General features: G+C 38.1%; 1 protein-coding gene across 2 annotated transcripts in view; it reads left to right on the forward strand.

Annotated features, from left to right (window-relative positions):
• Positions 1-20,782, forward strand: part of gabbr1b (gamma-aminobutyric acid (GABA) B receptor, 1b) — a 96,604-nt gene that overhangs the window by 66,493 nt on the left and 9,329 nt on the right. For both annotated transcript variants that reach the window (XM_047605720.1, XM_047605721.1), the window contains 9 exons: positions 4,331-4,576; positions 4,713-4,776; positions 7,421-7,498; positions 12,312-12,462; positions 15,658-15,790; positions 16,568-16,684; positions 17,847-17,954; positions 18,659-18,752; positions 19,258-19,385. In XM_047605720.1, the coding sequence (XP_047461676.1) occupies positions 4,331-4,576; positions 4,713-4,776; positions 7,421-7,498; positions 12,312-12,462; positions 15,658-15,790; positions 16,568-16,684; positions 17,847-17,954; positions 18,659-18,752; positions 19,258-19,385 (1,119 nt within the window). The remainder of the gene's footprint in view (positions 1-4,330; positions 4,577-4,712; positions 4,777-7,420; positions 7,499-12,311; positions 12,463-15,657; positions 15,791-16,567; positions 16,685-17,846; positions 17,955-18,658; positions 18,753-19,257; positions 19,386-20,782) is intronic.

Below are 20,782 nucleotides of genomic sequence, written 5' to 3' on the forward strand. Positions count from 1 at the left end.
CTGGTCACCTGCTTTATGTGAGAATTAAAGGACATGTCTTAGCCAAATACACAGATCAGGCATAACATTATGAACACATTACTCCAAAAAAGTTCTGACTCATTAGAGAATGGACGTGAGGGTGTCCTGTGGTGTCTGGCAACAGAACCTTGTCAGTGGGGACCTATGGGTCAAGGGGAGGGACCTCTGTGGATCAGGCTTGTTCCAGTGCATCCCACAGATCCATGGGAGTCCAGGTCAACACCTTGTGCTGTTTTTTCATGTTTTTTTGTGTGTCTGTGTCAGGCTGCATCCTGCTGAGGTGGCAAGGAGTGTCATTGCTATGAGGTTGGGTGTCTGGTCTGGTCTACATGGGTCGTTACGTCTAAGTAACATCTACAAGAATGCCAGGTCCAAAAGTTTTCCAGCAGAGCATTGTATTGTCAGTGTTATTTTCCTTTTGCTGTCAGTGGTTTTAATGTTGTGCCTGATTGGTGTATAACACCAAGGTTTCTCTCAATAGCACTGGAATCCAAGTCTTTATGCCTAAAAGGCTGAGTTTAACCAACTGATTAGCTTCATCTGGTTTCATGGATAAATACGGCTGGTTGGAAATGTATGCTGTGTTTCCTGATAATATTGCCTATAAGGGAAGTTTCAGACCAGGTTTTGTAAAGTTTCTTGAAACAATTTGTATTGTTATTGACAGTATATAAACAAAATTCAATTGAATTGAGGGTGGCACAGTAGCTTTGTGGTTAGCACTGATACCTCTCAGCGAGAAGGGGTTCGAGTTCGGCTCAGGTGGAGCTCCTCCTGGGTGGAGTTTCCATGTTCTACCTGTGTCTGCGTGGGTTTTCTCCGGGTACTCCAGTTTCCTCCCACCTCCAAAGACATGCTTGTTAAATTTATTGGTGATGCTAAATTGACCCTAGGTGTGAGCGTGAGTGCAAATGGTTGCTTGTCTCTGTGTTAGTCCTGCAATAGGCTGGCGACCTGTCCAGGGTGTACCCCGCCTCTCGCCTGATGATAGCTGGGATAGGCTCCAGCAACCCCCGCGACCCTAGTGAGGATAAGTGGTAGTAGAAGATGAGATGACAACCAAGTGTCTTATCACATTACCCTTTTCCATTTCAAACCAAAACCAAAACTAATTGTTTTTACTTGACTCACACTAGTGACTAAAATACACCTAAGATGGAAACTATAGTACCTATGTAACTACCAATGTACTCTTTGTAAATGTGCACAGACCACACTGTCACCTCTTTAGTGGTATATATTTAAAACATCCTGATTTCAGTTTTATGCCAACTGTTGGCATCTGAAGAGTCATGCTGCATCAGTGTCACCAGGTGTAAGGGTTACGATTGACTGGACATATTGATCCTTGCACCTGCTGCCAGAGACACAAATAATCCAATTTTCTAAACCGCCACACCTCACATTGGTTTTTTGGTTGTAAAGGTTGCATTGACAAATTATCTGCACAGTGCACACGAGTTTCCCTTCAAATCAAATGGCTCTTTGGAGACTTGCAATGTGGTGTTTTGATATAAATTATAAAATCCTTGTTTCTATGGTGCATTTGTTATAACTGACGATAGATGAAAGTTTTTAATAGCTCTTTATAATTAACACAGATGAGGTATTCAATGGCTGTGCCCCAAGAGAGTCTGAAATAGGTGATAATTGTCTTCACTTCAAGCAGGTGTAAGATGACTTGGCAAGATGCAAACAGTGGAGTCACATGATTTGGCATGCATTTCTTTCAAGGAAACCTAGATATTTCCATGAAACCAAGTAACTGAGGTCTACTGTACATGCACCTTGTTCTATTTGACTGATATACCAGACGCACTACATATTCAACATTATATGCACCTTTTAAAGAATACACAAGTACTGGTCTGGATTGTTAAGGGTCTTAGGAAGAATATACATTTTATGAGAAAAGTATGTTTCGGCCATTTCACCTTGATAACAATTAGTAACATTGTTTCAAGACACCAATACATCTAAACACACTACCTAATTTCTGACATGTGGTTTATAAGGGCAACTAGTTGTAGTGTGGTTCTCAGGAATGTTCTGTATTCCCTGCATTGAATGTGTATAATACAGTGCATTCATTTTCTTTGGTATTCCACTGTGAGATAGCCCATCTTAGTACTGTCTTAGTAAAAAAAAATAAACAAAGGTGATCTCACTGACTAGTTCAATCAGCTGTTGTCCTACGTACACTCCCTGTCATGAATATGCCAGTAACTAAGGCATATAAAAATACATATACAGTATGTGTGTGGCTACAGTCCTTCGATGTCTTTACTTTAGGCAGCAACCAAATCTGCCACTTGAGTAGCTGATTTTGAAATCACATACCATGTATTTACACAGGAAAAGATAATATAAGATTTTACAAATGTTAAATCTGAGCTGTTGAGTTAAATATATCCACCATGAGTTAGAAAGTTTGTGGTTCCATTTAAATGCATATTGTTTGTTTATGGAGAAATCATGTGACTAATTCAGGGCCATTCCACGCCCATGCCTAGGGTTCCTTGAGCAAGCCCTGAACTGCTTCCCAGGCACCGCATGTGTTTCTGCTCACTGCCCTGAGTTCACTCACTGCTGTGTGTACAAATGAAAGGGTTAAATTCAGAGAACACATTTCCCCATGAAGGACTGATAATGATTATTTTTGAAAATCTGGGGTCAGAAAAATGCCCAAAATCAAAAATCTATGAATAGCCCCCATCATTACACAACATCACTGAAGATTCTTTTTGTAACACTGTATCTCTAATTTGCAGTTATTGGGTGACATGTTTTGAACTTTAATAAAGGTATTATAGGTAACTATAATAAAGGTTCATTGCACACAGGGAATGCATCATGGGATTTCTGTTTGATTAAAGAAAAATAGGTGTTTAAAGTATGCATAATTCTCTGAGTTAGGGGCATGTTCCCTGACTGAAAGCATTCAATGAAGACGCTGTTGGAGGACAAATGTGCTCATAGCTGTTCTGCCATCTTAGAAAAGAAAATAAAATTATGCACCTAAGGCAACTATGGATCAGGTGACTGAGAATGGCAGGAATGTAATAAAGGCTGCTACTGCAAATGTGGAGAATGACACTGCAAAAGGAGAGATAAGCAGGAATAGAAGTTGTTGACAGATCTACTGACTACTTGCTGCTGCCCTCAAAGATACATTTTAGAGACTATTAGATTAACCTGAGCCTAAGTTGTGGTCTTCAGTGGATATATATATACATGTAAAACTTCAAAATACATTTGCATCTAAGCCAGAGCCTGTTGATGTTCAAATCTTAACATATGTGTAAAAGCAGCTGTGTTTCTTCTTTCAACCAGAAATGTGGGCTTTTCTTTTGGGCAAGCATCTCTACCTTACCCTGACCAGCTGCTGACTGGTGTATATTGTGATCAAAAACCCCAATGAATATATATTCTATATGCACTGTATAGATTTCCAAAGAATATTCCTAAATAGCAAGCAATATTGGGATATTACCTTTTAACTGAAAATACTACATTTGGAAAAGGGCCTAATTTTGATTATGTAAATGTGAGGTTTACATGACCATTGTAAAATTCTGAAAAACTGTCCAGCTTCAAACTGTGGGATACTGAAAAGGGAAAACTGGTAATGCTGTAATTTCAAACAAAGGACCTCTGGAATGGCTTACCTTAGCATTTCAACATTCTTATTGTTCATTTGGAAATCTAAATTTACCTTAAAATGGACCATAGTTGTTATGGCATCTTCATTTAGACTGTGGATAGAGGCGTGCTATAAACACTAGCCACTTCGAGAGCAACAAAGAAAAACAAATAACTCCAGAAGTAATTAGATCAACTGACTTTTTACGTTTTACTTACTGTATGTTTAACTGACAGTCACCTGGGGCTCATCTGAACAGTGGCTATGGAGGGAAGTACAAAGAATTCTAGATTTATAGAAAGTGGACAGATATTCACAGTTTGCAGCAACAGTCAGCCTTATAATTTATTAACTATACTCTTTACTCAACAAAAACTAAGTACATCATATTGAAATAACACTGACAAAAAGAGGGGAAAACACCAAAGCAAGAAAAGCACGATATAAAGAACCAGGGAATGCTTTCAAAATAATAAAACACAAGGAAAAGGAACAGGATTACAGCAAATGTTCAAGACTCAATCTCAGGAATTACAAATGGTCCAAAACACAACATCATGTCACAGACAAGGAAACGATTAGAAAAATATTTCTTTGCACTGATGATTTCTCACGGTTAGAATGGCACTTATACTGGTTTCTTTTGCAATGTTCTCTCCTCTTCAGACCTCTCAGGAGTTTCTAGCTCAGCTGATGTCAAAACTTGGGGGTAAAAATCCAGAGGAGACGGGTGGTTTCCAGGAGGCGCCACTGGCTTATGATGCTGTATGGGCTCTCGCCCTAGCCCTCAACAAGACCGTGGGACCACTTAAGGCTAAGGGTTACCGTCTTGAAGATTTCAACTACAACAACAAAGATATCACCTCCGAGATCTACCGAGCAATGAACACCAGCTCCTTTGAAGGAGTTTCAGTAAGTACAAAACCCAGAGGGGCAAGAGAGAACAAGAGGGTGCAAACGATTAAAAGGCTTGGGAGTGCTGGATGCTAATATGAAAGAGAATGTAAGAGAGGGTCACAGTATTAAAAATTCTGCCCACTTCTTTCAGGGTCATGTTGTATTTGACGCTCAAGGTTCTCGAATGGCCTGGACTCTAATTGAACAGCTTCAAGGTATGCTACAGCTCTCATCTATTCTTTAAAATGAATTAATTTTGTTTGATTAAATGTTCAGTTATGTTATTCTATCCATCACATTGTTTATGTGCACACTCTTTTTTCTGTTTTAGGTCAGTTAGGGTCACCAAAATGATTTATATTTGCCAAATACCATAATAATGAGAAAGATAAATTGTCTTACTACTTTCTTCAGACTCAGAAGTTTCCATACATTCCCTTGTATTTGGTAGCATTCTCTTAAAACTGTATGACAAGTATTTTGGGTATCCTCCCACAAGCTTCTCATAATAGTTTGGTGGAATTTTGGCCCAATCCTGACAGAATTAATGTAATTGGGTCAGATTTGTAGGCCACCTTGCTTGCACATGACTTTTCAGCTCTGTCTAGAATGTTCAATAGGACTGAGATCAGGGTTTTGTGATGACCACCCCCAAAACCTCGACTTTGTTGTCCCTATTATTTCATATCTAATTTGGAAAAATGCTTAGGCTCATTGTCCATTTAGAAGACCCATAAGCACTTTTAACTTCCCGGATGATGTCTTGAGGTGTTGCTTGAGGTGTTTATTTTAACATAATGTTCTTTCCTCATGATCTCATTTATCTTGTGATGTGCACAAGTTCTTTCTGCAGCAAAACAGTCCCACAACAGGATGTTGCCACCTCACAGCTGGGATGGTGTTTTAAGGCTAACAAGCATCCCCCTTTTCACTCCAAACGTAATGGTGGTCATTATGGCCAGTTCAGCATTATTAGACAATGGGATATATTTCCAAAGATTACGATTATTGTCCTTGTGTGCAATTGCAAACTATTTCAGGTTGCTTTTGGAGTAATGGCTTTCTCTACTTGAGTGGACTTTAAGACCATGTTGGTATAGGACTTGTTTCACTGTGGATAACGACCAGATGCAGCCGGCATATTTTGCTTTTGTTCTGGGATTGATAGGCACACTTCGCACCAAAGCACATACATATCTAGACACAGAGCCCTTCCTGGACAATAAGATAGATGGACATTCCCATGGTGTTATTTCAACTGTATGTATATACCCATGTATGCAAACTGAGAGTAGGTATATACTGTACAGTACATAGTGCCAAGAATTGCAGGGGAAAAAAAGTTTATAAAAAGCTTCCTTCGAGACTCACAGACTTGTCAAATTTACTTTTCTGAAGCTGAGTACACAGTCTGTCATTTCAGGTAAATCAGTTTGTCTTTATTGATATCTCATGGCATCAGTGTGTGTCAAAGACACATCTTGTGAAGTGATTTAAAATGAACACAATAAATAAATTCTTTCCTCTAAAGAGGTAAATTTAAGTAATATTTTTGGCAAAGAAATTCAAGATTCTATATTGAGCATAATGTCCCATTTCAGTCTGCTTTTCATTCATTCAAAAAAGGATTATTCAATGACCCTTAGTCAAACTCTCTATTCTCTATGACAAGTTGCACCAAGCCTTTCAGTTGTGTTAATGTCACACTTCCCCGAGTTTGATATACAAGTCCCTGATATGCAAATAGGGCGGAAGAAAGGCTGCCTAAAATAGTTAAGATTCAGTTCACTTTATCTGCAAGATTCAAAAAATGCTTTGTTGCCTACCATTTAAACTGTGTGGATCCTGGTATTCGCAAAAGTACACTATTACTCAAAAAAAATTGTAATCATAAAATTGTTACAGTATTTATATTCTAATATAAGACCAGTGCAACAACTCACTAGTTATTGCCAGTGAAATTGTTTTAATGAAATGTTTTCTACTGAAGCTTCAGCTTGCATTCCATAATAATAATTATTCTCATGGTTAACAATATAAGAATATTATTACTCATATTATTACTCTTGCACAGACCTGGAGGGTCATTATTGTTTTATACAGAAAGAGACAGTGGTGGCTAAGAGATCACATGGTTATGGGAGTCCTTTTTGTAGCTTGATTACTCAGCCTGTGTTCCCTGTGCTTGTTTCACTTGATTTACTTTGTTGGTGCGGTTTCATCATCCATAATGGGATGAGTCAATGATGAGCTGCTATGGTAGCTTAAACCATACCAGCACTGCGAAGTTGATCAGGACTAATCTTAGTGATTTAATAGAAATGCACATAAACTGATCATTCAAGCATCTGGATGCCTGCTTCCTAAAATGAACTGGATGAGCTTTAAACATTTTCAATTTAAAAACAAAAGGGCACTTAGAGGTGGACCTATTGACCAATGATGGGTTACAATGTCTCAGTGCACTGGGTTGGCCAAGTTTGATGCTGGTGAAAAGATTAAAACTTAAACCTGCCCTATATATACTGTATAAATACAATACAATAAGATTCAATAGTGTTACAAACCGCAAACATTTTTATACAGAGATACACATATACATATATAATGTACATATACAGTATATATACAGTATATATATGAACTGAACTGTTTTCCATTTAACACTAAAGCTGAAGTTTTCCAACACACACTTAGTTGTGCATGATGTAAAATACAGTCTAGGATTGTTAACATTTTAAATCAGGAAATATCTGATTTGTGGATACTCAGTACTGCCACGAGAAACATTTGTTATAGTAACAGGCATTACCCTCCTTCCCACCCCCACTCCCCTCTCTCGCCCACTTTCTTTCTCAGGAGGGAGCTACAAGAAGATTGGATACTACGACAGCACCAAGGGCAATCTGTCCTGGTATGGGAATGACAAGTGGATAGGTGAGGGACATTCATCTTCCTCTGCCCCTTTATTTTTCTCTTTATCACTGTCTGTTGCACTCCCTCTACCTTCCAATCTCAAGTTATCCTGTACCCCCATCTCTTTAATTCTTCTTTTCCTTCTGCTTTACTGCTTTCTCGTCTCTCTCCTCTTTCCCATTCTCTGCATACAAGGATGATTACAAATGTTCATCAGTCAGTCAGTCTGGTTTTATTTAGCATGTAGGGAGGGCTCCTGCTGACTTGTCGCAGCTCAACAGATATATAAGTGATTCAGTGCTAGATAGAGCTACAGTTAAGCAACGTGATGAAAATGTCACTCCATTTACTAATTAAACATAGCAACTTGTTCAGAGTCGTAACAGCAATACAAGAATAAAACATGCCAGCTGACAGTCCCAAAAAACAGAAGAAAGCAGTGTGGGTGGCGGTTTAATGCGATTGGGCCGTGTGACTTTGACTATGAGAAATGAAATTGTGTTCTGTAAACAGTACGCAGGGCAGCTCTGTGTGCATCCATATCAGTTCTACCTTCATGAGCACTGGAGGATTGCAGTATATACAATGGAAAACAGAATCAAGTGATACAATTGGCTATGGTGTGACTGTTTAGCTCCTTACAAATCGCATGTAAAACATTCTGTTTGTTTTAGCACTTGAAATCCATTTACCGAGACTTAAAGTTGTGGATTTTCCACCAATTCCCTGAAAACTAAGCTACTATTCTCAGCTAGTAGTTGACGTATACCCTGCGAAGACATAAGCCAAGCTGCTAAGTCCCCTTACCTACTGTCACTGAAAAGCTGTAAGCACTGATACATTTCTGGCAGTGTGCCACAGAAGTGTTTTTGTAACCAAGCCAGCAGAAAGCAAGGTTATCCAAGTGGCCTCTCACTCTGATATGACGAGACCCAGGGGAAGACCAGAGAAGTGTTGACCTCGTATGTTTTAATGGTTGACACTGCAGTCATGCTGTCTCTAGTGAGGCTGTCTGGGTCATGCACATTGGGTTTGAAAGTCAGCAAATGATTTTGACTTTCGGACAAGTTAAGTGATACTGTGTGTGACAGTCACATTAGGTCAGAATGTCCTCTTTGTGTCTGCCCTCAGTAGCTACTTTCCCCACACTGAACACCAAAAATAGTTGGTGTAGTGACATTACAGAATTATGGCTCTATAAAGTGATCAGGGCTTTGTTGCAGATTGCCCAATGCATGTTCATGTACTCTAACACTGGTTGCTGTTCAATACATTTTATTTTTTGCTTTAAATCAATTTGGTTTATTTCTACAATCCTGTTTCAATCATTCATAAACCAGTGCTTGGCACTTGTCTGAATGAGTGGGTAGATGTGTCACTGTGACTGCAAGGTGCTTTAAGTACCAATAGGTGGAAAAGTGCTATATGAATACAGGCACATTTACCAGTCATGGTTTCTTTTCTTCCACTTTCTTTACAGTCCACCCTAGTACCCATTTTACTTTCTTGCCTGATTGTACCATTTTAACCTGTCTCACCCCTTCCTTCTCTGTTTTACTTTTATTTCCCAGTATTTGTTCTACTCCTTTGTCATTCTTTTGGTCTCCTTGACAACAACTGCTGCATCACTGCTTCTTTCTCAGATTGCCATGGTAACTATTATGGAGGCAGTCGCCATGGTAACATTCTATCCTGATACCACCATCAAGGGCAGGGAGAGGTATTAGTGTAGGAGAACACATTTTCCCAAAGGACATCTGCACACACACATAGGCAGACACACATATAAGAACAGACACACACACGCTGCCTCTCTCTCTTTCCGTAACCCACACACATTCACAAGTGTACCCTGTAGCTGCCTTCAGCAAACACACCCACTCACATGAACTGTGCGTAATCTTCATGAGTTATGATTCTGGCTTCCTACTGTTCACTGTTTTTACTGCAGAACAATTTGTAAGGCAATATACAACACGGTGTGAAGCATTTAATGGAAAACAATCAGTCTGTTTTTATGTTCTCTCTGTGCTCTTGTGGCTTTTTCTTAAAATCTGTTCTTCCAATAACCAAATGCTCTTGGTTCTTCTTGTAGCTCACCTCTGGCAATCCTGTGGACATGCTTGGAATGTTGCTTGAAATCCTCTTTTGTTTGTAACTAACCAACTAGCTAACTACATTTCTAGCAACAAAGTGCAGAGGATGGATGAGGATAGTGTGGATAAGGATACTTCTTACAGTGTATTGGCTGAGTCAGAATGTGAGCTATGCAGAGATGGTGAGGCTATAGCCTTGTAGGAGGATATGGCTGGTGGGGGCATCCAGAAACAAAGAGACTGAGCACAAAAAGAAACTGGTGGTGCCTTTGCTCAAATTGGTCTCAGATGCCAGTAGAAAGTGAACTGCGCACCATTTTTACGGACATGAATTTCAGTGTGGACTGTTTTCGCTAGACTGATGCCAACCCTGAGGGAATATGTGCACTTCATACAGTAAATGAATGTATGGATGCTTCAGCCCTAAACAAACAGAGGTGTGTTTAAGATCTTAAACATAAATTAAATGATCACGATGGAAGAGAGAGCAGATGACTGTTGAGTAGTTCATCATGTAAGCACTTATGTTTAGCTATGAAAATACCTAAACCCTGCATCTTTGAACAAATGACGACTTCCATATTCCCATAGCTTTATGTTAACAAGTTGTGCTGTAATTCAATTTATTTATTTATTTTAAGTCAGCAAAGAAAGTGAAATGTGCCGTAGAAAATAAAAACTTCACAGAAAACTGACAGCTAAAAAGCTGAACTAACCCAGTATTATGCATTATGCGTGCATCAGTGACAGAGTAGAACCTGAGAAGGAATGAGGGTGATTACTGCTCTAATTAAATGGTAGCTAAACCTTACAAGTCACTCAGTGTTAACTGTCGAAAGATTACCAGAAGAGACAAAGGATCAGTGAAACATTTGACGTGGTGGAGGAGCTAATTCAAGGGACAACTAGAGTTTCTATTAATTTTACCAAACTCTATATGCAAAGCTAGCTATTTGATACTTGTTGACATGGTTCACATAAGCCCAAAATATGAACCTCATTGTTGCAGTAGGATTTTTCTACGAATATGTGTGTATATGTACCAAATTTCCCTGAATTTATCAAACAGTTGTTGGGGTGTTCCATTCTGGATCAAAGAACTTGACTCAAAATCCCTAACAAGCAAGGATGCCATTTTCTTTGTTATTATTCATATTATTTTAGCAAGTGTTCTGTACATAATAGTCAAAATGTCACTATGACTTTTACAAAGTAATACATTCAACGATCAGCCAAGTCTGGCTCAGGGACTCCAACAGAGTCAGGAGGTGGACCAGGTGACGCCGCCAGTACCTTCAGCCTCTACCGATGAATCATAGTTTGAAACTGAGATTGAGTGTGAAAAGATGAACTGGGGAAAGAAGGATGCTTTTGTATTTCAAACACACAGTAAAACATGGTGATGGAAATATGTCTGGGGGTGTTTTCCTACTTTGAAGGTGAACAATTTGTAACCTGACCAGAGTGTATTAACACTACAGTTTTAAATATTCTTACTGTGGCAGGCTAAAGCTCTCAGCCATCAGGCCACCAAACAGGTGAAAGTTTTGTCATACTAGCTTGTCATACTAATTTATTTTGTGTATTACATTGCGAGATTTAGTTTATTTTCTCTTTATTTCGTTATCAGCTCCTACACCTTGTCTATGTGTCTAAAATATAATATTTGACCTCCTTAGTCTGAGAGTAATTTTGGTTACTACCTGTCATTGTTAACAGTAGGACAAATGGGATTGGGACAGTCTGGGCAAATTGTAATTGTTTGTGATGCCCATGTGCTGGTATTTACTGACGTTAACAACCAAAATTAGATATCATAAAACTGAATTTTTGAAATTGGTGTGGAAAAAATAGTAAATTGTTAGTCAGACTATTGTTTTGAACCCAAACTCAAATTGAACCGGTTCTATACTCCAACTAAGCTGCCCGAACATTAAGTAGCTCACAAGCTTTTTTCTTCTGTACTTTATATGCTTTTTTTTTTTTTTTTTTTTTTTTAGAAATCTTAGCCATTTTAAGATCGACTGGTCTGTTTACGTTAAGCTCACATTTGCACTACTCCACAGTGGATGTTTTATGCTTTAATTGTTTCTGACATGGTTATTTTTTGTAATTTAGTAATTGACATGTTTTACATTAGAAAAGAAATTAAGCAGGCAAATTTAAGCAGACAGCGCCAGTCCACAGCTTCCATAACATGACTCTTCTTTGTGACAAATTTGTGCTGTTTCATCACTTATTCTTTTCTTTGTCTTTTTAGTGCTTACAGAAATAGTAAGTCTGAATAAGGTTCACCAATACTGTAGTGTATCAAAACATGATATTAATCACTAGATTTGTATCACAGCTGTACACTGGCAAAATGCAACAGCAAAGTTTTTTCACGGTCTCGTTTGACTGAGCCTTGTGCATCACATTGAAAAGACCTTGCACTTCGTCGTCCCAGTTGTGTTGCTTCGTTAAGTTGGCAAATGGATCATGAATAATGCAAAGTAGAGGTCAGTGAATTAAATGAAGCAAGACTTGAAAAGCAGCAGTTGTTTTTCTCATTCCTAAGCTGTGACTGTCCAGCCATTTGAGCTGGTTGTGTCGTGAGTGTTAAATAAATGTTGGTAATGGAGCCACACCCAAATTGTGTGATCATTACATTCTTTTACAACTTTTTTTCACCTCTCATATCTCCTCTGTTGCCTGCAGTTTCTTCATCTTTCACATCACATCTCCTTTGTGTCTTTTAGGCTCAGGACCTCCTGCAGACCAGACAGTGGTCATTGAAGAGTTTCGCTACCTGTCTCAGAAGCTCTTTGTGACTGTATCTGTCTTTGCTGGGTTGGGAATCCTGTTGGGAATTGTCTGCCTCACCTTCAACATCTATAACAGCAATGTCAGGTACAAACAGGAAAGGTTCAAGTTGCAATGCTCCCTATTTTTATATATAGATTTTATTTATTTTGAGCTATCTTATAATCGAGTATTGTTCAGATATTTAGAACACAATTTCCAAGGTTTTCACCTAACGAGAACTAGAAAGAAAGGACTAATGCACTTATACGCCCTTTGTGAACACACAGTTAGTACTCTCATAGCAATTCCAGAATTGTTCGTGTAGAGGAAGAACATTATTAGGATAACATTATACTATTTTAAAGTGTAAGTATTGAGGCATATCTTCATCTCCAGATCTGACATTAATATATGAATGAAGAACAAGAATTCATTAGCCACAGATATGGAACAAACACACAGCAACTGTGAATTCTGTGTGGCTGCTGTGTTCAGTTATATTAAGAGTTAACATTGGCTTTAACATGTCTGACATGCTAAATCTAATCAATAAAAATTGTCTGACTTGCTCATGGACCTAGACCATAGCATACTTATTAATCACATACAAAAATGTCTTTCATTTCAGCTAAATTCTAAGAAGAAAAACAATATGTTTAAAGACATCAGGCGAGGCTGTAGGCTATAGGCATAATTACTCATCCTTATCAGTGTGAATTTGACTCGTGTAGAAGAACATTTTATTTCTCCCCAGACCCACCAGGACAGGTCACTTCAGTCCATAATGGACAGGACTGTTGTTGTTTCCTTTGCAGATTTCTGAGACCATAAAACAAAGCCATAAAACAAGCTTTTAAGCACATTCCGGAGCCAACGAATAAGGATTTAAAACTTTTCTCCCATTTACATGTAATCCACCAACAGGCACCACAGATAAGAATGATCAGACTTCTCGGCGCCTGGACCACCTGTGGCAGATAAAGATCGTAAATAAATTAAGAAGTGCAAGATTACTCTCTTTGACTAGAACTACAAACTATGAAATGTACACTTGCAACCAAAATTACAGTGTTTAATCTATTCTCAGCTCGTTACCATTGAACAATACTGCCATTTTAATACATCTATATTCTACAAAGCAAGACTGGCTAGCCTAGCCCGAATATGACCTACCTTTCCTTCTTCTCGATATTAGCTAGCATTGCTTACTATTATTATTTAGTTATATGTTAGGATATTGAGGAAAGTGGTAGAAATTAATGAATGTTTCTGATAACGTGTTTTCATGCCAACATGATGTTTCATTGAACATGTTTGATTTCATGTCTCTCTCATCCTACTTCTGAGTATAACATTGTGAGAAGTACAACTGTTATTTATTACTCTTGAAACGAAAGCATTCATGTGTAAATCATCAAAAGGCGCAAAGATGTGGTGATAAACTAGCGCCTGGCCAGTCTTAGTTCAGTTCTCTCTTGGCTCAGTTCTCATCTCAGATCGTTTTTGTCTTTGTGATACTTTTTACTTTTAACTCTAAGTTTTTGTTGTCCACCAGTTGGCGTGTTAAGTTTTGTGTTTTTGAATTATTCTTGCCACATTTAACGCAAAAAAAAGTACAAGCTGAATTTTATTTTAACTGTCAAAACAGTCACACATTAAAAATCTTTTTGTAGATATTTTCAACTGGCCTTCGGAAGTATTTTCCAATTTCCTTATCGACAACCACTTTGTTGTTAAATGACGCTGAGATTCGGATCTGCATGACTGTCCATCAAACTACTGTGGCACTGTAGCACTGTGGAAAATCGAGCTCATCTGAACAGCATTTGGTCACCCGATCCAGTTGTTCGGAGCAGCATCCAAGGAGTTCACATAAGTAGACTATCACCTTCATATTTGAGCAGAGTTGATACATGTGTAAAGAAACCTTAAACAAATTTAAATAATTAATTTAAGCAATTTGCTTCCGTTTGCGATCTCATTGTCGTTCATACTTCTCACTTTCGTTAAACTCATTTATCTAGGTATTCTCATAATTTTCCATTACTCTGTTATGTTATTCATCCTATTGTTTATTATTCACTATTCACCATTGTAAGTAAACCACACATTTCACTTAAGTCATTGTCAGAAGGTCCTTGTGAGCTGGAAATAGATGATCCCTGTACTGAGAGCTGACATCTAAGATATGATGAGATTGATTAATTACTAATAATTAATACTGATCTTGATATTAATTGATTAATTCTTACAGTGTACAGTGTACTCTGTAGGTGGTGCCTCCTTTCGACGAGTGCAGTTATTAGACTTAAATGTTTAATAATTTCATTCCCCTACACTTGATATTTCCTTCTTAATATAGTATACTGGTAGGTTAAGTCTGTCAGCTATTCTACACACGTTGTATTTTTTTCATGGTAAATCTACAACACAGTACAGACAATACAGTTATGTGACGGATGAAAATATAAGAATATTTTTTTTCTTTATAACATTCCAGACCTGCTGGAATTTCTATTCCTGACATACAGCTATGTCATATTCTGCTCTGGTGACAATCTGAGGCTGACAGTCAGGATGGCAGTGAGGAGCTTGCGTGTGTGTTTGTATGTGCGTTGGGAGCCTGTGACAGACACAAATACCCTTGCCTACATTGTAGTGAGAGTTTGTGGATGCATGGGTGGGTAAATTGTAACACTACAATTCCTGTCCCTGTGACCCTTGAATTCTTTTCATAATAGAATTTAATATAATATAATATAATATAATATAATATAATATAATATAATATAATATAATATAATATAATATAATATAATATAATATAATAGCACTTCCGCCTGTTATATTTTGATAGATTAGCCCACATCATCACACAAGAGAATAACATGAGAATGTGAGCTGGTGTGCAACTTTTGAACATATCAAAGTTGCAGTATAGATTTCAAACAAACTATTAAGGCTAGAGTCAGTTCAATAGTATGTATTATGTATTATTATAGTAGGAAGCAGTTCTGACAGCAGGCAGTACGGACAAGCAGTTAAAGTTTAAGCAATGACAATTGCAGTATTAATTTCAATTGTAGTACAAGGTAACGATACGTATCTGAATGGATCTTTTGTTTCAAAGATGGGTACTCACTGGGTACAATTTCTGCTGTATATTCAAAATCCTGTCTCCTATATAAATTAGTTTTTCAGGAAGCTGTTCCTTCACCATGACTTCCATCTCATTATCTCTTTGAATCTATCTGTTTCTTTTTTCTTTTCTTTTCTTTCTTTTTTTTTTTTTTGCTCCAGGTACATTCAGAACTCTCAGCCCTACCTTAACAACATGACTGCAGTGGGCTGCATGATGGCACTAGCGGCCATCTTCCCTCTGGGGATTGATGGTCTTCATGTCCACAGGAGGCAGTTTCCCGTTGTCTGCCAGGTACACAGTGAAAGTTGCTCCGAACACTGTTATTTGGCTTCACAATTACACATTATAAAAAGTGATCATTCGTTTCCTTTTAGGACTGCAAATATGTGTTATTGTCATATCCAGTTACTGTTTATAATGATAACAGACCCATAAGACAAATTCCTAAGTTTAACAAGCAATCCCATATCAAGGTGTTGATGCTGAAGTTTCCCTTTACTGAACTCATGCCTGCTTTGAGCTTTCCACTAATATTATTTGAATTGTTTCCTACCTCCGTCAGAAGATATTTATTCTGTCTTGTAAAAGTATGTCACTGTCTTTATCTAGAGAGTTCTATTTATAGTGATTTTTGTTGTTCGTTGTTTACAACAAAAGCATTTCAAGAATCTGGAATTTTGCCTGCAAGCAGATATAACACCTTTAACCATAAAAATCTGAATGAATATCTGCGCTGCCAGGATTACCTTAGCCCAAAATGAATTCTTTCTCAAGAGGACAGAAATCTGGACTTTAGGAATGTTTTCCTAAAGTCCAGATTTCTGTTGACTGAAGAGTGTCTTGGCTGTGTCTTCGCAATGTAGTGATATTGTCACCCCACTTACATAGGCTATTGCCCCCTAACCCTAATTTTTTGAACTTGTATCTTTCCTTTTGTGTTTTGTCAAATTCTTATCCACCACAAATGGGGCTTAAATATGAAGAAAGACTAAGAGTCAATTTAATTCATATGCCTGATATATTAAGGAGTTAATTATGAAGCCTTTCATTTCTTTTCTCTTCGTCTAGTTTCGCCTGTGGCTGCTTGGTTTAGGTTTCAGCCTTGCATACGGCAGCATGTTCACCAAGATCTGGTGGGTACACACTGTCTTCACAAAGAAGGATGAAAAGAAAGATAAGAGGAAGGTAAATGTAACAGGAATTTGATACCAGGGATTTACATTTTAGGCTGTTAACAAGTCCACCCTGTGCTCCTCTGCCAAGTCATGGGGGGTTTAGCCTCTACTTAAACATTGCCTTTTAAAAGACAAGCCCTGTAGCCAGAGATGATGTACAATTCCCCATTGGAGCGTTATCTCCTTGCATTTACTCTCTGCCCTGCTCCTACATGGGATGTCCTTGAGCATTGTGTTGCATCTATTTATCATACTATTTATCATGCTGTGTCAACTATTCCTAGTTCTCTGCCATGCTTACTGTCTCTCCAGTATCCAACACACATACAACAAAGGCACTAGAATCTGAATTTACTCTTTCTCCGTGTTAATGTAAATTAGATGACATCACAGGTAAAGGCAAATGTTAATTACACTAAATAGTTACAAGGTCAAATTATCTGGCAGTAATGAGAATGAGAATAAAATACTGCAAACTACGTGTGTGGAAAATAATTCATGTACGATAAAGTCTGACCATATACCTCCAAAGGGTCCACATCTGGTACTGTAATGGCAAATGTAAGTAAAACCAAAAACGAAGGTACACACACAAATGTTAACACTTAATAGCATCATATTCTCAAAACTGGTTTTATCGCACTTTAAGAATACAGAATAAGTGGGTCATTTGGCAAATCTATCTAAGGTAAACATATCCACATTAGATAAAGAGCGACCCATGACAGTTTACCTAAACTCTTCAAAGGGTTCAGACTCTTCCTACTACTTACTTAATATTTATTTTCTTTCTGAGTAGCCAAAAAGCTTTGGTTTTGTGAAATATTGCAACAAAATCAATAACCACTTTTGAGAGTTGGATCTGATCCCACAATTTCTTTCTTCAAAGTTGAATACATAAAGGAATGTCTTTATTTATTGACTCAGCCAGGGAGATTTTTACTCTCATCAGTATGGCCTCTGTGTCTCATTCGCTGTCATGGCCCAGCACTTTGGGAGCAGATTGAATTGGCCTCTGTTAGTGATGGATCATTATTTTCTCGTCCAGCTCAGGCCAGTCTATTTATGGCTTCATAAATCCCTTCCATACAAAATCAGTAAAGACAGGATTTGTATCTTTTCTTGATCTCTTGCCATGCTGCTCCAGTAACCACACTCCTATTTCCCTGCAGCACCTGGAACCGTGGAAACTCTATGCCACGGTTGGTGTTCTGCTCTGCATTGACATCCTGTCTCTCATGATCTGGCAGATTGTGGATCCTTTACACATCACAGTGGAGGTATGATCACACATCCATTCTGTTTTGACTCACAACACAGCAATAAACCTGAGCCACAACCTGATGCTTTTCATAAGTCAGCACTTATTACAAATACATATTTAATACTACATTTCCTGACTATAACTAAGTGTATTTACTGAATGAGCACTGTCGTCTGACAATGATTTCTGCTGTAATTTGTTTTACATTTCCAAACAAATGTCTATAATGGCAGGATTGTTTTTTGTGAAATGAGATGTTATGGCAGGGGCAACCTTCCATTTTATTTTCATCTCTTCTCATCCTCTATAACCTCTTGTCCTCTGGAAGGTTATCGTTATCTTTATGACATTGTTATGTTCAACCTTGCTTTCATTTTCATATTTTTACTGCTATCTGTCAATGTAAAGCAGCCTAGAAATAAAATCTAGGTAAGATAGGATTGCTTGAAACAGCAGATATTTTGGGTATTTTCTTGACCTACTTGAAGCAGTCAGTGTATTGGGTGGCTTTCTATTGACTAATCAATTATTCAGCACTTTTTCACACACTGAGATTGGGAGATTTAGTACCTTTTTCAGACATAAAAAAAGTTTTTTTATTTATAGAACATGTAATTACTTATTAGCCTATATACCATAAGTACATGAATCATATATTTGCTAAATTACTGTAGAAGTTGTATTGAGTTGTTCTTCATCTGTGTGTTCATGTTGTTACAGAAATTCACCAGAGAGGCCCCCAAAGGAGACCTTGATGTTTTGATCCAGCCTTTACTGGAGCACTGCAGCTCAGAAAAGATGAACACATGGCTGGGTGAGTGGAATATGACTCACTATTCAATCAGTCAGAGTATCGGTCACTAACTATTTAGACCGCTGATTAAATCCATTCAGTTGGCCAATTGTGACATGACAGATCAGGTCATGATAAATGTGAAATGTATGTTAGAAATTCAACACTAAACTTATGACAGGATCTGGAAAATGTGTTGTTTTTGTTAAACGTTAAACAAGTGCTTTAAGAATGCAATGTTCCACACTACAGTATAAGACTCACCATACTAAAATGTACCACAGAACACCACAGGACGTCATTCCTGCCAGTGACCATCCAACTTTATAACCTGTCCTGCTGAGTGTTGGTCACATTTAACAGTCTTAACACTTCAGACTCTATCATATAGAGTCAAAAAATAATTTACCTCTGCAAATTTTGAACAGCAACAAAATGTATTTTTCTTGAAAGATTAATAAAGTATTCTGATTTTGACAAACAGCTGCTTCATTCCTCACAGTTGCCATTTTTTCCATCTCTGTAGGTGTGGTATATGGTTATAAAGGCTTATTGCTGCTACTTGGCATCTTCCTGGCCTATGAGACCAAGTCCATCTCTACAGAGAAGATCAATGACCACCGAGCTGTGGGCATGGCCATCTATAATGTTGCTGTAAGTTAAATAAATGTTTGTGTGTGTGTGTGTGTGTGTGTGTGTGTGTGTGTGTGTGTGTGCGTGTGCGTGTGTGGTCTTGTGGTCTTGTATTAAAAAAAAAAAGGAAGTCTGAGCTGGCACTGAAAAAATACTGTCAACTTGTCAGTTAAACCAAATATGACCATATGCATGTCACTGACACCCGTTGATTTCAAAAGCAATCAGTAATCATTGTTAGAAATCACCTGATCTGGGTGAACTAGCCGTCATGTTTTTTCTTAAGAATGCTGTGATTCACAGGGGAAAGGGAGTAGCTGTAAATAGTGGTAAAACTAATCAAAGCACAGGGTAACTTAGAGGAGACCCAAAATAACTAATATTATTACTAATATTTTTTTCACTCAGAATGAGTTATATTATGAGTTATATTCTGACTTCTTTTACCATTTATGGGTCAAATTTGAAAAAGCACTGAGACGCTCAGTGAACAAATCAGGCCAGGTTTCTGCCAGACCTGCTGGTATTTAGCGTTCAGATTCCATCTCTGGCATTAACATGTAGTCTGTACCTGCGCAGGCGGTCCAGACCAGCATGACATTTCACTACACTTTATCTAGTAACAAACAGAAAGGCTAATTTTCATACCAGCAAATTTATCCCCATCATATAACGCAGAGAAGTAGCAGTGATAGCAGAATTTTGTCAGTAAAATTAGCATAATGTCCTAGTAAAAGAAATCCATTCAAGATTCTGATTCATCAAAACAACAAATTGATTGTAAGTAACAGGGCTACATTAAGTGAAAAAATATTTATGTTTAGGGCAATTTGGGTAACATATAGAGAGTCCACTGTGTTATAACCCCACATAAACCAATCCTGGATAGCATTTCGGCACCACTAAATATATATACCTTAAACCTAACTCAACATGCTCTGACTAAAGCAGGGCCAACAGAACAGTATTTACTCCCCAATACAAACTGCTGAATAATAGTCATGTGGAGTGTTACTTCTGTGTCTGGGCAGCCTGTCTAAATTCACCACATAAAACATTATTGTGCCTGTTTATGGCCATAGCTCTTGGCAGCCCAACTAATGTAGCATCGGTAGTGCGCCTCCCTGCAGGACCTGAGCCTTCACTTTGAGTTCTTCACCAGTACAGCTGCTCTCTTTTCTTTGACTTCTCCTCCTTCATTTCACACCGCTGAGGAAACTCATCTGTCCTTAGTGCTGGGCCCAGTCTGCGAACTTAAATAAGGACGCAGCTGTCTGGTGGCTTTTGCAGCCTGGAGCTCATGTCCTAAATGATGACACCAAAACTGCTGCATGAGGCTCTGCAGTCTGGTAAACACAGTTAGCTTCACTGACACAGCTGTGACTCGTCCCCATCATCAGGGATAGAATCACATGTCA

The sequence above is a fragment of the Mugil cephalus genome, chromosome 14 (assembly GCF_022458985.1).
Source record: "Mugil cephalus isolate CIBA_MC_2020 chromosome 14, CIBA_Mcephalus_1.1, whole genome shotgun sequence".
NCBI classification, from domain to species: Eukaryota; Metazoa; Chordata; class Actinopteri; order Mugiliformes; family Mugilidae; genus Mugil; species Mugil cephalus.